General features: G+C 38.1%; 1 protein-coding gene across 2 annotated transcripts; it reads left to right on the plus strand.

Annotated features, from left to right (window-relative positions):
* The first annotated feature begins 1,782 nt into the window (after positions 1–1,782).
* Positions 1,783–16,139, plus strand: LOC145477855 (actin-binding LIM protein 1-like). Of its 2 annotated transcripts, none has more exons than XM_081455697.1 (16): positions 1,783–2,398; positions 2,522–2,626; positions 4,750–4,933; positions 5,638–5,747; positions 7,613–7,739; positions 8,285–8,378; positions 9,654–9,741; positions 10,458–10,525; positions 11,073–11,103; positions 11,404–11,537; positions 12,711–12,759; positions 13,379–13,419; positions 13,641–13,671; positions 14,642–14,700; positions 15,191–15,262; positions 15,504–16,139. In XM_081455697.1, the coding sequence occupies exons 1-16, from the start codon at positions 2,395–2,397 to the stop codon at positions 15,615–15,617; spliced, it is 1,311 nt and encodes a 436-aa protein (XP_081311823.1). In that variant the 5' UTR covers positions 1,783–2,394; the 3' UTR covers positions 15,618–16,139. The 2 variants fall into 2 exon arrangements, with proteins under 2 accessions (XP_081311823.1, XP_081311824.1); XM_081455698.1 differs by having other exon boundaries at positions 1,785–2,398; positions 11,407–11,537.
* Positions 16,140–16,730: the final 591 nt, after the last annotated feature.

The raw sequence follows: 16,730 nt of genomic DNA on the forward strand, positions 1-16,730 counted from the left end.
ATTATTATTCAGTTACATGCAGGATTCAAGTTTGTATGAAAAAGTACTCAATAAAATTTGTTGTTATCATCATCATCATCATCATCATCACTATTATTATTATTATTAACATTATCTTTAGTTCAATTATTTTCAACTGGGGAAAAAGCAAAAATTTACTCAAAGGTCGGTGTTATAGTGACAAAAAGAAATTGCTGTCATTTTTTGTTGAATTCAAATTTGAATTGGCAAAATATTTACAAACAACTGAATTTTTATATACTTTATATTAACAATTAACTGTGATTAAAATCAAAGAGATTTATATGAAATTCATTCTGCAGATGACCGCATGAACGTGTATTTGTATTGTTACCTCGTCAGTCATTTTAGGGGCAAAGTTAGGAAATTGGGACAGTGATATCTCGACTTTTTTTTTGGTTGAAATAGGGAAATTGTGTCCCAACTGAAGCGCACTTCGATTCCGCGCGCATTTTTGTAGATTCTCTTGTCGACTGGTTGAAACTGCGATTTGTGAGAAAAACAGGCAAAATTATTCATTGTCATGTTCACTTTAAACCAAGTTGCATACCTTCTAAAAACTGCAAACTTCAAGGAAATGAAACGAGCGTACAAAGTCTTGAAACATAAGTGCGCGGTTTTGAAACATGTGTTGAAACGTTAGTTCAATTTGTTTTCAAAATAGCTTTTCTTTGTTTTCGCTTTTTTTCTCGTCTTTGACTTAGTAGATCTGAAAAGAGAAAGAGCGAAAACAAAATACCTGAAAAATACTGAATAAAATGAAATAAAAGTTAATGCTCACCTCTCTAGCCATGGGTGATTTGCGCCCCGAGTGAAGCATCAAACGGCTCAGGAAATATGCATGGATATCAAGCGACCACAATTTTTCAGAAAGAAAATTCCGCGAATCGCAAGTTTCTTCAGTCTCTTCTCCTCTTGGGTGCGATTTTAAAATGTAATTCTGAATTCTGCGCTTGAATTAACCGGTAAACACAAAGTCGTCATGTTTGCAATGTACTAAAGCTTGCAAGTACAAAAGCACACGATCAGAAATGTTTGATTTTAAAATGTCGTTAGTTGTTATGACAACGGATTGTATCGTCACTTTGTATAACGTCACGCCATGAAAGAAGCGTGGAGCATGGGTACTAAATTATTGGCAACAAATAAAATGTTGCCGCTATAGTAAATGACCAAAGACGCAAGTTTAATGTAAAAGCAACCAGAATATGCTTGTTTTTCTACACGCTTCTGATTCGTGTCGTTGGAATCACATTAGTTATCTTAGTCCAGTCGTTTTTCTTGCAGTTTTCTAAAAAATAGCAACAACATCAAAAGTAACTGACTAGTAAAAATAATAATTATAATATGGCTTTGATGAACCACACGATGTTTTTGAAGTTCATTATTTAATGGAGAAAATTCATGTTTCGGATGAGACATCATCCATCGTTAGCACCTTAATCCTTAATTATTATTCTTATTAATATCTCACTTTGTCACCCTATTTAATGCATAGTTTCATTTTATTTCTCACTGAACGACTGACGATGGATGATGTCTCATCCGAAACATGTATTTTTTTCATTAAATAATGAAATTCAAAAACATCGTGTGGTTCATCAAAGTCATATCTTACTTCGTGCTGGTACGATATATAATAATAATAATAATAATAATAATAATAATAATAATAATAATAATAATATTCATGATAAAAAAAGCACACACACAAGAACAAAGAACAGGCTTCGCCTGAGCTTGTGCGGTTTTTTATCTTGGTATTGTATACCACTTTTTTCTTTTAAAGATCAAACCACCGCTCAGGTTAAATTAGATTAGCCCAAATAGCGTTTTGGTTAGCTTATAAATATAGCGCCCCGGTCAGGTTAGCTTAAATAGCGCTCTGATCAGCCGTAAATAGCGCGAGTTAACGCTTGCAGACATCCTTATCCCACACTGACTCTCACTCGTAGTGCCATTTCGTCATTTCGCTATTTCGTGTTTTAGGTCGCTGAAACATATTTTGTTTTAAAAATCATTTTTTTCACTTGTAGCTTGAATCTCAACGGAAATCAAAGCAAGTATAAATTATCTTTTGTTTCTTCTTCATCGACTTGGTTATTTTATTTTCTCTTGTTTGCCCGTTTTGCTGTTTCGTTCTCGGTTGCTCGGTGTAAATGAATGAGAAAGCTAGAAAAATGAAAACAAAAGAAAAAGAAATAATTTCCTCTCTGTAGCCGGCAACGCATTGTGGGTGCGTGTTTGGGGGTGGATTTGAATGTGATTACTGGCGCTCGCTCGTGCATGCTGTCTTTGTTTAATAACACTTTATTGTGCTCATAAAAATACACAGGATTTGCCCTGAAGTGGAGTCCTACCTCTGGAACATCAATGGGTATGTAACTTTACACATTGGAGCCGGTTATAAATTTTTTAGCATGCTAAAACCAACATGATTTTTAAAGTAAGTGTGGTTCATTTGATCTGTTTTCTTTACAAAAAGTGCTTGAATTTTCAGACAGGGAATCTACCGTTCGGTGCGCTCGATGCATGAAAGTTTGTACTGGAGAAACACTACGATTCAACGATCAGCTTTTTCATGCTAACTGCCTGGTTTGCCTGGGTATGTATCCGAAGTGTATGCATATTTTAATCTCAGTTTTTGTCTACCATTTCGTATCGCGTGTCATTCATCAATTTTCTTTCGGCACAGAAAATTACATGTTTGAAATTCAGGTCATACTTTTGTCTGAAAAGAAGGACAAATTCTGTCCGTGAAAATGGGTTACTTCCGTTGATTTATCGAGATTAGCCGTCGTTTTAAAATTCTTGATGTGATTTTGCAAAAACGTATGCAGCCGCAGTAAAGCTTGATAATTTACATTTGGAGTTTGTCAGCGATAGGTTAACCCGCCAATCCACAACAGTCTTGACATGTCGACTCGCTTTTAAACTAAAATGATTTAAATGGTTTTGTATCGCAAATTGATGTTTGAATAAATAATGAACCGCCTTAGCGACAGACTATCAATTCGTTTTAATCTGATTACTGGATAACTCAGTGGCGTTTTTCTTTCGCGATCCTAATATCCAAAGACGTGTAAGCCCTTTCATCTTTCACTTTTCATTCATTGTGGCCACAGACAGCTTTGTCTTAAGCTTAAATTATTATTCATGAGATGCGCCCTTTTAAGACGTTGTTTATATTTCTGCCCTTTTAACTAACAAAATAACGCTTCAGATATTGTCCGATGCAATTAAACATAGTTAAATGCAGTGTAATTATTTGTAGTAACTCTCAGCGTGACTTTAGTCTTTACCTTTGTCTTTACCTAACGTAAGACTGTTGTTCCACGTCTCCTTTAGAATGAATGAAGTAAATCAATAAATTGATCGATGCTTAAAACAGTTGTTTATGCTTGATTGCTCTTTCATGTTTTAGATTTGCATTCAGCCCGATAATGTTGAGTTGTCTTGAAAAGCACACTCCTGGAATTTTAAAAATTTACGTTTGTATTCGTGAAAATTTAAGCCAAAGTGCTTATGAAACAGTAGTGCAAAGTACCACCTGATAACATCAGGCACTGTTAACAAAACAAATAAATATTTTACTCCTATCAGTGCTGGAATATTGTGAGAAATTAACCCACACTTTGAAGATTGACACTTCAATCAAAGTTGATTGATTGAGTTGTCCTTAATCACAGGTAATGGGCTTTCATGATTTTCCGTTATATGATATTCGCTAAGTAGCAAATTATAAATCTAATGAGGTGGCTGGAACAACCTCCCATGTTTGAGAAGCATATCTTGCCAAATAGTGAAGTCAGGAAATTTTACAGGCATAGCTTGGGGTGGAGGGGGGCCAGGGGGGGGGTTACCACATTTACCATGTACATGTACAAGGGTCTGTAATATTTCCCAACTATGCAAAGCTAATATTGCCTAAATCATTTTACAATTTGGTATAAATCCCAATTCCCTTCTATTTCAGTGTAGTAATGTAGCAGTAATAATCTGGACAGTGTTGACAGATGCTCCCAAAATGACCAATATAAATGTTGAAAAATAAAGCAAACCAAAACCTCCTCAGGTGCTACGGACTGTCGTTCTTCATGTCCCACTACCTGATTGCATAGATCTGTGGCACTGCTGTTTTTGATAAGGTCCTGCTTGCAAAAAAATAATTGTTTTGAAAAAATGAAAAATAAATTGTGTTAAAAAAAAAATGTGTGTTCTCTACTGAATGACACTGGAAAAGAATTATAATTGACTCACCGACTGTCGATAAGTTTTGATCCACCTAATATCCTTGATCTTCACATCCATAACAAAAGTGTTACTTTATGGTTGAATTGCATCAACAACTGGCAAATTCACCTGTAACATCAAGGGCACATAATATACTCAGCTGTAACAGGTGTTACGGGCTACGATCCTTATTGACAGCCCTGCAAATTGTACACCCATATTCATTTACCAGTTTTTTGTAACTACAGAACATGAATCACATGAATGAGTTTTTATTTCATCATGCCTTAAAAATCAACTCATAATATTCATTGAAATTTTTATGATCTCAAAAAGAAGATAAAATTGTCAAGAATTGATATGTGTACTTTTTCAATTAGCTCAGCCATGCACAGTTTTCAGGTTCCATATCAACTGGTTTTCTTCGTGTATGTAGGATTTGTACAGGTCTGCGCCTAGATTCAAAGTTAATGATCCTGTTTTTCTTTTCACCAGTGTGTGGCACAGACTTAGCAAATGTGGGATTCTTTGAACAAAACAACCAGTATTTTTGTCCTGACGATTTCCAAGAACGTTTTGGCACGAAATGCATTGTTTGTCATCTGTTTGTGGAAGGTGAAGGGATTAATATTGGTGGAAATGCCTACCATTTGAGATGCTTTGTTTGTACCACTTGTGGGTGAGTAGTCAAAGTTTTTTTTTGGATTAGTTTACTACATGTACATGAAGTCCAACCTCCCGATCATACGCCATGAGTGTGTTGCATTGGTTGTGTTGGCCACTTTAAATGTATTTTCTATGGCATGGTATGAAATAGCAATGCAATGTTCTTTTGTGGTATCCTATGGAATGTCCCTTACAATTGATGGCAGCCGCTACTCTCTTACAATTAATGGCTACTGAAGATTCAATTAATGCTGTTCAAACTGGATCTGAAACACATCAGACTGTGAAACTGTGGTTTGGGTTGTAAACCTTAGTTTGTTTTAAGACCAGATAAGTGTTAAATTTTACAAAACCTGGAGACTCTTTAGATTAAGAACATTTACTTAGTACATACATTTTACTCTGGGGAAATAATCAGATATCAATTATTATACATGTACGTGTTGCTGTTACACATGATGATTACAAGAGAAATATTGTAAGTTGACATTACATGCTACGAGAATCTAGTTTTGAATACATTTTATCAAGTATGGCCCCACAAGTATTGACTGACAGAGTATTAAGAGCCTCAACTCACTTGAGACTTCACTTGATTCTTGATACTCAATTCTTGCAAGAATCACCCAACCAAACCAAAACAAAACATTTCTGATTACTCAAGACTTGATAATGGCAGTTGACTCAGTATTTAATACTGGTGTTTGTTTGTTTCAGGAATCCATTTCCTCCAGGAGAAAAGGTTGTGTCAAAAGGTAGTCAATATGTGTGTCAACAATGTAGTGCAAAGGAGACAAGCAGTGATATTAGAGGACCCAAACTTGAGAGTAAGAGTAATTTCAGACCTACATGACTTTTTGTAACACTATCACTCATTATCATTCGATTTATTTTTTCTACTTTTCCATTGGTAGAGAACCCACCATGTGATCTGCAAATAACTGCCTAAAATATAATGGTCTGCTCAGTGTGTAGTAACGTCTTAATTGTGTTTTGCTGCAAATAATATTTTGTTCAGGTCTAATTGTAACCATGCTTTTTGTTAACAACTGCATCGCTAAAATGGAGGTTGGGTGCCTGAGACATCCAGGAGCTTCCACTGTTGGCAGCCAGCTCCTAGATGAAGACTGCTCCCATGGCTGGCAAATCCTGGAAACCAGGCTATTAGCTCCTATGTGGAACAGGAGACAGGCACTCGTCACACTGAACTAACAGTGGAAAGAGGGAGGGTAATGCTTGAAGATGTGTAGCCTACAGTACAGGCGGATTAGCGGGCTCTAGCATGATATGGATTAGCGGGCTCTAGCGTGATACATGAACGCACGCGAAGTGCGAGAACGAGCGCGAAGCGCGAGGCGAGAAAAATCCGTCTGTAGTCACACCAGTGTTTATGCTCTACCGCCCGTTGAAATGATTGGCATGAAAGAATGAGAGAGAACAAAGCAATTCAATTTACTGGCATGAAAAAATGTCTCAAATAACCAATTTACAAATGTATACATGACGCAATACAGTCAACAGACGTGAACATCTAAATTTAGCTAAATTTAAATCAAGTTGTGCAAAAATGAACAAAGGAGGTATAAACCTAAACATCGAGCTCAGGAGATGAAAAGCTCGAACAAATTCAGGATGGAAGAAACATAACTTTGATGACACAGAGCGGGTCTCAAAGACTACAGCAGTCTCTGGCGATGCTGGATAAAGCTAAATATGATCTGTGGTGAAAAGCCATATAGCTTAACACAGTTTTAATGTAACAACTGGGCACGGCATCACAATATAGAATGCAAGTAGTCAACATTGATGCTCACCGACTTTGTCCCTCCGGAGCGAATAATTAGAGATACATTTCTGCAATAGAAATGAGGCAAGACAAACCACACTATTCGGCACATGGCAAATTATAGAGGTGTCAAACTCTACAAAGCGATAGATAACAGCTGAAACTATGCAGAACTCTGACCTCTAACAGTCTATCGGCTCTACTCTACTTTTAAAAAAATCATCCTGATAACACAACATTAAGTGCCCTTCAAAAACAAGTGGAGAGCAAAATAAAAGGTTGAGAGGCTGGAATTTATGAGAGAATGGCAAATGTAGAAATGTCACGAGCTGTAGGAGTCCATGTAGGCCTGTAACCTGAGTCAAACACATTTTGTTTTTTCTTGCGTCTGATGTCATGTGGCTTAAAGAAACCAATCAACAAAAACCGTTCGCCAGGCGAACAGTTGGAAGAACATAAACAATGGTGTGACTACAGGCGGATTTTTCTCGCCTCGTGCTTTGCGCTCATTCTCGTGCTTCGCGCGTGTTAGTGTATCACTAGAGCCCGCTAATCTGCCTGTACTGCAGGCTAGAAGATGTGCTCCTGTGCAAAATAACGCTCACTATAAATGCTATCACTGTGAAGGCTGTCAACATGTCTCAGTCCAAGAATACATGGATCTTTGTGCATGCACATTTAATAGACACAGCTGACATCTATGGGAATGTAGGTGCCCCCTTTGTTGTTAACTCCATTAAATTGCATTTAACTGCATTAAAAAAATAGTAGACCACTTCCCTTGGCCATCAAAAACAACCATCGAAAACAGTCAATTTAATTGAAACAACCCAGGCTAACCTGAAAACAAATTAACAATTGAGACACACATGTGGGTTAATTGGCATTTTCCCTTTTCCTGTTTAGAGTGTGCTGGCTGTGGAGAGGATATTCGCAGTGGTCAGTCCTTGCTAGCACTGGAGAAACAGTGGCATCTATGGTGTTTTACTTGCACAAAATGTGGCTGTTTGCTTGCTGGAGAATACATGGGCAGGTCAGTTTAATAGCTAACCTTACACCATCCCATAGAAAATACAGCAATATTTGGGTTGTAAACCTTAGTTTGTTACGCCCGACCCACTGCATGAAGGTCGCATTGATTGTGTTGGCCACTGTATTTTCTATGGGATGGTATAAAATAGTTATGTAATGCTTTCGAGTGGTATACCGTGGGATATCCCATGTGTCACTTGTATTTTCTTGGTATATAAACTTGCTTAAAGGCTTGTTTGTTTACCGAGAAAATACGTTGCAATTGACTTGTGGGATATTCCACAGTATACCACTCGAAAGCGTTGCATACATGTAACTAATATGTATATAAGCATCGAATATAAGTTTAGCTTGAAGAAACTGATTTATATGTATGTGTACAATGTATCTTGTCAAGTGTCTGACATTTGGGTCCAAAACAAATCTGAACATATACCTGGTGTATCACTTCAGAGTTCCATTGAAATGGATAGAACCAATAAGAGGAAAGTTGCTAACATCGACATTACTGATTGATTTGAGTGGCCAGTTTAATTTGTTTTTCAGGGACGGGAAACCATACTGTGAGAAAGATTATCAAGCTGACTTTGGTGTGACTTGCGCTGGTTGTGGTGGCTATATCATTGGAAAGGTTCTTCAGGTAAATAAAGTACTGCTAATAATAATAATTATTATAAGGCTTTGGCTTGTGGCCGATATAACGTGCACTCTGATTGGCTAAGAGTGAGATCTGAGCGGTCATTATGCAGCCGTAATGCCCACGGGCCGATTATGGATTATGCAAATTAGGAAGAGCCCGGCTCGGAAAATTCAAGCGCATTGAAATGATGAAAGCCGATTAAAAACAGTAAGAGAAGTAAATTTAATTCCGAGTAGCTAAAAGTTTAGGGATTTTTCCTTGATAAAATTTATATAGAAGTCGTTTTTGACTTACCGGTAACCTTGGCGAGCACTAGTGAAAAGCAATCAAAGTTTGCCGAGTGTTGAATAAAGCTAAAATCGCTAAGTGAAAAACACCATCGGCAGATGTGTCACGTATCCTGAGCAGAAAACCACGAAGAAACTTATAAGTTATCATCTTAGTCACAATAATTACCGAAATATTGAACTCCGTTCCAGTTCTCATCAAATAGATTCCCTCGCTTCAACACAAGCAAGTGAAAATCAGCTTCCAGGATCATCAGATGTAAACAATCGGGCGGTTTCTGTCGGTAGCAGTGTTTCTGGTACCTGCAGGAAGTTTTAGACGCTCACAAGGCTTGAAAAGTTCATTCATAAGTCCCAGAATGAAGAAGGCCAAGATATGTTGTCGAAAACGAATGCCAAAATCGAGTTATTCTGAGCAGTGCATTCTGAAGCATTAGTATTTTCTTTCACCGAAAGACCGTTGGTTTGGACCAGTATGAAGCACTTTATGTCTTTTCTATATGCGTTGACGTTTCGCCACAAAAGTTGGAAAATCTCCCTCATCAAGTTGTGGCTCCACAGTACTAAAATACCTTTTTGAGGGCTGTGACAATCATTTTTCCAGTAAAGAATTACAGTAGTGAAGTTCACTGACTGTGTAGTTTTGCCCTGGGTTTGAGACGATGAATGAATCGGTAATCGCGTGCATCGCCGGATGTAAATTGACGACTTCCGCTTGAATAATTTTTTTTTTCTTCAATTCGTGAGCCATATAATAAACAACTTAATAACCTCGACCGTTTGGTCGTTACGGGAAAATCTCAAACCTCGGCCTTCGGTATTGACCTCGCTGTCGCTCAGTCAATATGGCAAGACCTCAGTTTGAGATTTTCCCATAACGACCTCACTCTCGGTTATTAAGTAGTTATTATTTTGTTTTCTTCTTTTAAAAGCAATAAATAAATTTACAAATGGATAATTGACAAATACTGCATATTTGTCTTGTCAGGCAGGTGAGAAACATTATCATCCTCAATGTTCAAGATGTGCAAGGTGTCATGGAGTGTTTGGTGAAGGTCAAGAGATGTTTCTACAGGGTAAGGAGTTTTACATGTACATGTATGCTGCAATTCAGAAACTGATTTTTGTATTCTTGGTGAAAAAGGATCCAATGGCAATCTTCAGGCGAGGCACACAAGCCTTATGTTTAGTGCCATGTGGTGCTTTCATTATGCCAAAGATTCTGGAAATTTTGGTCGGAAGTCAAATAGAAAGATCGGTCTCGGTTCCTTCCGACTGGAATATTCGGGATCACCTCTGGAGGGGTCCACTTATTCCAGTCAGAATATTCCAGCCAAAATTTGTTGTTCCATGTGGACAAACTGTTTCATTACCCTACTTCTTTTCACTTATGTAGGGAATTCAGAAAAAGAATAAAAAAATGGTAAGAGCCATTCCTCTTGGTTGGCCCAGTTTATCAGAAAATCCCATTCCATTTTCTTCAGGACTCTTACCGGTCGGTTTGGCATAGTGGAAAACACCCATGGTATCTAGATTGAGTGGTCCAGAGTCGAGTCTCTCTTTATATCAATTTGAGGTCTGTGTGTTCTTGAATAAAACAGTTGACTCGTCAAATACCTCTCTCAAACCTTGAGTGTGAACGGCAGCTGAACTTTGGGCAAATTAATGGAGTACATCATCTTGACAAAAACAAAATGGTGTTAAGTTCGTTGTGAGCTTCATGTGCTCGGCTCCAGATTTTGTTCATTCAATCTAAAGCACTCTTTTGCCATGTACTGTACATTCTTTGTAGGCTCTGAAATTTGGCACCCTGATTGTAGTTTTGCAGCAGCACAGAATGGTGAACTTGACACACACTCAGTAAGTCATTAATCTCTTTTTTGTTGGTAAACTGAAACGTTTGTGTTTTCTTTCAAAACCTGTTATTGTAGTCTGAAATGAGTCTCAAAGGCATAAAAATGAAGCCAAAGGGTTAAGAGAGGACTGCCTGCAATCAGCCCTTTCTCTTAGGATCAATTACTTTATTATCATAAACTTACATGTAACACAAATGTGTAGTTCCAGAAAATATCCATACCTCCCCCACAGACTCCCCACCCCTCTGGAAATTCCAATTAAACTTGATACATTTCTTTAAATGTTTTGGTCTTAGAGAACCCCCCACCCCCAGGAAATTCCAATCCCTTCTGTGGGGAGAGTATAGATATTTTCTCCCATCCCCCAAACTCCCTGATTCTCAAGAAAAAAAAACAGTCTGACTGCTAGCAGTGTAGCCTTACAAGCACAAGAATGGTATGTAATATGTAGCATCTGTATTGCACCATGTTGTGCCAACCACTCTCCTCACAAATGTTACGCACATTTGTGTTTGTTACTTACTGATTTGCTATATATTTGTGCTTTCCAGGCAGCTCCAAGGGATGGATATCAGAATTCCGGTAAGAGAGCGGATATTGTTATTGCTGATTTTCCATATTACAGTTTGGAACTTTTAGCCTAGATGTACTTTATTCTTCTTGTCTACATTTTTTTTTTTGACTGCAAAGTTTGTGATAGAGTTTGAGATTATTTCTTAGACTCTATAGTTTAAATCATAATCATTATATGAACTTCATTGAAGTTCAAGCTAAACAATAAAAGTTGTTTAACCACAACATTCTGAACAGTTACAAGTATGGGATTTTTTCTATAGTTTGTGAGAGTCATAGACCATCGTAATTTTTTTTTTTTGTGGACAGCAGAAGAGGATGGCCACCGTCCCTCCCCTCCCACCAGAACCTCAGCAAGTCGTACAACAGATTGGAAAGTGAAGTATTCACCTCAGAAAGAAGAGGAAACATACAGGCTGACACAGCCTTGGAGAGGAGGCGAGGTGGGAAACTACAGTGTAGATATTTAAATGAAGCTGATTTATTCATTGTCATTAAGTTTGATTAACAACCGAAATGGAGGTTAATAGTGGTGGTTATTTACCTTGCCACTTCGCAGCTCAATAAATATCTACCACTTTCACCGACGTTACCAGGTGGACAACTGTTTAAGTACATACCACACAAACAATAATGAGCAGAACTAAAAGATTACTTTATTTCTGAGAATAAACTGATAAATGGTGGGAAATTTCTCTTTGTCTACCTCCGAGTTAACCAATCAGAACTGAAGTATGGTTCGTACTATTTACTTGTGTGGTACAGTGTGCACAAACAGAGGTCGGGGGGTGGGGTGATTAATGGCCTAATGGATAGTTAAAGTGTGCAGAGGTCTTAGCAAGTCCTTACAAATTTACCAGTGAGATAAAAATTAGGTTTTGTCATGAAGAGCACAAAAATGTGGCCCCTTAGTTTTACCAGCAGTCATTGAATGGTCGAGACAAATGAAATACTCTCCTACCAAAAGAAAACGGGGTAACAATGGACTTTGATAACGAGAAAACTCATTTTCAGTCTCAAAAAGTATTCTGTTTCACAACACTCCCATTCACACTCAGTTGAAATAAATGTCATTACATGAGAGTAACGATTGACCAGTGGACTAAGCCAAGATGGAACAACTTGGCTTAGGGGAGATTGAGTTTAGCAGCATGACCCACACAATGAGGGTGGGGAGGGTGGGCCATTCCCTGATTCGCGCTCTGCTAGAAAACCTGGTGGAAAACCGAGCACGAAATGGAGTGAACAAGTTGTCTCAGTGTTATTTTATTGCAGAGCTATTACATAACTTGTGTGAAGAATACCCACCTAGTCAAGAAAACGGCATTGTTGTTATGTATTTCAACTTTGCATATCATTATGAGTGTTGTGAATAATCACTTTTGATTACATCATGGTTGAGTGATGGGTCGTGGGGGGGGGGGGGGGTGTTTGGGGGGATGAGTGGGGAGACCTAAGGAGTTTACAAACAAGATATCATTCAAGTGAGTTGTTTGTAAAATATGACTCTATTTATTTGGAACATTCTTAGTGCTTCATTAAAATAATGTTTGTGTAACTTACTTAGGCAGAAAGTTAGGAATATTAATTAAAACTGAAATTGTCCTTTTTAACAGGACGAGCAGTCTGCCTATCAGCCAAGATATAATTTACATACAGAGTCATGTAAGTGTTCAGTAAAATATTCTCACTTTTTTGGCAATAATAAAAGCTTCTATTATTCCTGGTGTTTTACTCAAGGTTAACTGTCACTGCCTAGTTTTTTGTTGCACCGTTGTGTTTTTGGCGTTTTGGCTCTTGCTAGCTCTCCTAAGCTTCCATTGTTGTTTCAATGACTTAACAGAAACATGGTTAATGTGTTCTATACATTGTATTTCTTAAAAGCTCTCTTGTGCCCTCTAGGGAACCAAAACTGTAACTGCAGACCATTTCCAAATTACCTTGTACCTCTGTTTCAAAATGAGTCTTCAAGCAAAAGCTTTATGTGAAAATGAGTTTGATTCACAAGAAAATGAACCTGTCAGGGAACATATTTTCATATGAATGGTTTCATGCTGACTTGTTTTGACATCAAAGCCTATTACATCCTGAAACAACACCCAGACATGATGACGTCATGACTCTTGAGACATTGAGCAGCAAAATAATGTCTTTCATTTGAGTGGAAAAACACACGCTTAAAAAAAAAATTATTCTAAAATTTTACTGACCCCATGGGAAAGATTTAGTTTTGTTTCTGCTCGGCCATTCTTTAAAAGTACACACGTTTTTCTTCTATGGTCAGATAACAGTGGTTCATACAGAGAGATCACTGCAAGAAAAGAGGTGGGGAATTTCATTGATAATTCCATCACGTTTTTTGTGTTCTTTTTCTTTTGATGCTGCAGTGTTTGCAGCAATTTGTTGTGTTGTCACACAACGCTTCTGCCTTGCCAAATGCGCTGCGTGACAAGTGCTGATTTGACACTTAGTTTCCATTATGTTACTTTTACGTTTATGTTTCGCTTTGTGACATATATTTTCATTTCACCTGTTTTTATTTGAAGGAAAGTCTGATTGAGGCCCCACGAGAAATAGGCAAGTATTGACTGTTCGTTGTTCCTTACATGAAGTCTCCTAACGACTGCCTCAAAAGGTACATGTACTTTGTTTTACTTCCTCGCGACTGACAAACTGTGGTCCTGGCATGCCTGATCATATTGGAATTTACAGATGTCCGTTTTTGTAGGCATCACAAGCTGGGGTAGTGCGTGTAAAACTAAATTGCTTAAGATTTTGATGAAGCAAAATAATTGCATCCGTTCCATATTTGTTGCTCATAGCAGGAATAATGCTACTCCTTATTATAATCTTTAAGAAATTTTCAAACTCGAAAATATTTACAAATTTAAAGTAGGTCTCTTTACACAAAAAAATTAAATATGATTCAAAAAGCATCCCGGCGATATTCTCTGGAACACTAACTTTTGCTTCTGAAGTCCATAGCTTTAACACCAGATTTTTTACGAACCTCAACTTTTACAGGTCACAAATAAATAATAATTATTGTGGCGCTGCTTTTTCCTTCTTTACAATAACATCAAAACTATGGGAAACCACTCCAACTGATCTAAAAAACTATCTTATACCCATTTCTACAAGAAATACAGACTGTACCTGTTAGATTCTCAAGCTGTTTCTTAAGAACAATTTGTTTGATTACACGCCCTATTATTTTGTTTACATAATCATATATCTAATAAGTAAATTACATAATACACTTTAAGCATATTGTCTGCGCTAGTTAGCTCAACGTGGTAATGACCAACCCGAAGGCCTTAGCTACTTTGGTCACTGCGCACATTTACTTTCTATTTATTGTATTATTAAATTTTGTTTGGGTGTTCTTGTTGTTAATATTATGTTAGAATAATTATTTCTTTATACATTGATTTTTAAAACCCTGCATAGATCATTAATTTGAGCAACTGATGTACGTCAGCAAGTGCTTAGTTCTTAATTGTACTTGAAAACGTGTTTCTCTTATGCTTTTTGCTGCCTTTTGTAGGTTCGAGAGCTCCCTTAGACTTGCAGGAATACGATAGAGAAGTTGACCAGAAACCCATGGTAAGTAGGGTAGGGTGAGTCGAGGGGTAAGTAGTGCAGGGTGGAAAGGCCGCTGACTAGCATTGGCTCGAGTCTAACTTGACCTAAATGAAATTTATAATGTGAAGTTGTTCGCCTAAAATTTGGGATAACTGCTTTAAGAACTCACGCTGGAGCACGAAAGCGCGCGGCGTAGCCGCGAGCGCGAAATCGAGCGGCGAAGCCGCGAGACGAGATAGTGAGCCGGCTCACTTTCTTGGCGCCTCTTCACCAGACTCCTTCCCGCCGGATCGCTTTGCTCTTTGCCGCTCGCGCGCATGACTCAAAGGTGAGCCTGCGCGCTGGCTAAGAAGTACTGTGCCTGAAGAAAATTATAGGTCTTTCCTACCTTTCTCAGGCTTTGCTGTAAGACTGCAAGTAATTTCCGTGTCATGTACAGGTCAGAAATGCCTGCTTGTAGTCCACTGCTGTCTCTAGATTCCTTGTAATTTGTTGTCATTTTTATTTGTAGATTTTCGCATACAAAGACCTAAAGACAACAAACTACAAGTTGCCGCGAGGGGCGGATAAGACTAAACTCGAGGTAGATACCGTACTTTTAACCTTAAATGATAGCTTTCATTCTTAAGCCACACAAAGTTTTCCAATAGCCCTTAAAATTGTTACAAAAATCATTTTGTGTTTGTAACTTTGGGAAGTTGTGGTGAATTGTTTCTCATTGGGCAATTGACCCACACCTTTGTGGAAAAACAACACTGCCTGCAAATTGTTTGATTTTATTTGCTTTGTATTGAGACTGTATTGTGTTTTTGTTGTCTTGTTAGACGTATCTAACGGATCAAGAGTTCTCTGAAGTGTTCAAAATGACAAGAGATGAGTTTTGCAAGCTACCGACTTGGAAACAGGGATTTAAAAAGAAAGAAGTTTTGTTATTTTAAGGAACCGGTCGTCCGATTTTGAGCCTTGTGGGCCATGAGATCTACTTAATTAAAGAAGCTAAATACCACGAAATACCATACTATGTAGTGGAAGAACCTAACGACCCCGCCAGCTCTCTGTTTTTATTTGGCGAAGAAAATTCTGTACTCAGTGTGTCGTAAAAACTTCACACACTCACACACAAAATAATTTTCCTCTAAGCGTCGCTGATATTTGAACTAAGACATGAAATAACGTCTATCAGGAGAGGATGAAGAGTGAGAGAGAGACCTTATTTCCAAGGCAACCCTGGCAAGTTATTTTTTGACATGGTACCCAGTTCTTCCACGGATAATGTTGACAAGCGCATTACGTGGATTTTTTCGTGGAGGCTGAAAATGCGCGTGAAGTCGCTTGGGCTGTCCACGTAAAATTCGCGTCACATGATTGGTTATTTCTAGACCCTGGGATTTCCGAAAGCAGAAGTGTTCTAAAAATAGCGTGAGAGGGACTGCCTTGGGAATAACGGTAAGGTCTATACAGGGGGGTGAACTCTCCTACCCTAATCTTCTCTTGTGTCTACCCGGCCTCGTAACCCGGTGGAAGTAGATGGTGGATCTGAGTAGAACTGATTTCTCATTTTAACAAAATTAAGTTAATTTCGTTCTTCCCTGTTTAGGCAGGCATGATTTTTAACCACTTTTAGTGTTTTATTAAGCCTGGTTTTCACTACGACTTAAGCACAAGCATCAGGATAAAGGTAGTGAGGACGCCCACAGCACAAGCATAAACACGTTGATAAGCTATGAATGGATAATTACCTTATTTTCGATTTCATACCTCTGCGAAGAAGTAAAACAAGATGGCGGATGATGTTTATGCTTATGCTTACAGTAGGGCGTTTTCAATTGGCGTAAGCATTAGCAAGAGCACAAGACAACGGAAAATATTGTTCTGCTCGTGCTTGTGTTGTGGGTGTCCTTTGCTTAGACTTGGGCTTGTGCTTATGTCGCAGTTAAAACCAGGCTTTGGATAGTGTGTTTGCAACCCCGTATCCACATACGACCATATACAACTGATTAGACACAGCATATTTAATTTTAAGTAAGGGAGAATAGTTTTATGACGCAGCA

The sequence above is a fragment of the Orbicella franksi genome, chromosome 2, assembly GCF_964199315.1.
Source record: "Orbicella franksi chromosome 2, jaOrbFran1.1, whole genome shotgun sequence".
In the NCBI taxonomy this organism is placed as follows: Eukaryota; Metazoa; Cnidaria; class Anthozoa; order Scleractinia; family Merulinidae; genus Orbicella; species Orbicella franksi.

What these genes read in the sequence shown, in the direction of transcription:
- LOC145477855 (XM_081455697.1), top strand. An exon ending in TCATTGGAAAGGTTCTTCAG is followed by an intron (nt 8,379 to 9,653) that starts GTAAATAAAGTA and finishes TTGTCTTGTCAG; the next exon opens with GCAGGTGAGAAACATTATCA. An exon ending in AGATCACTGCAAGAAAAGAG is followed by an intron (nt 13,420 to 13,640) that starts GTGGGGAATTTC and finishes TTTTATTTGAAG; the next exon opens with GAAAGTCTGATTGAGGCCCC.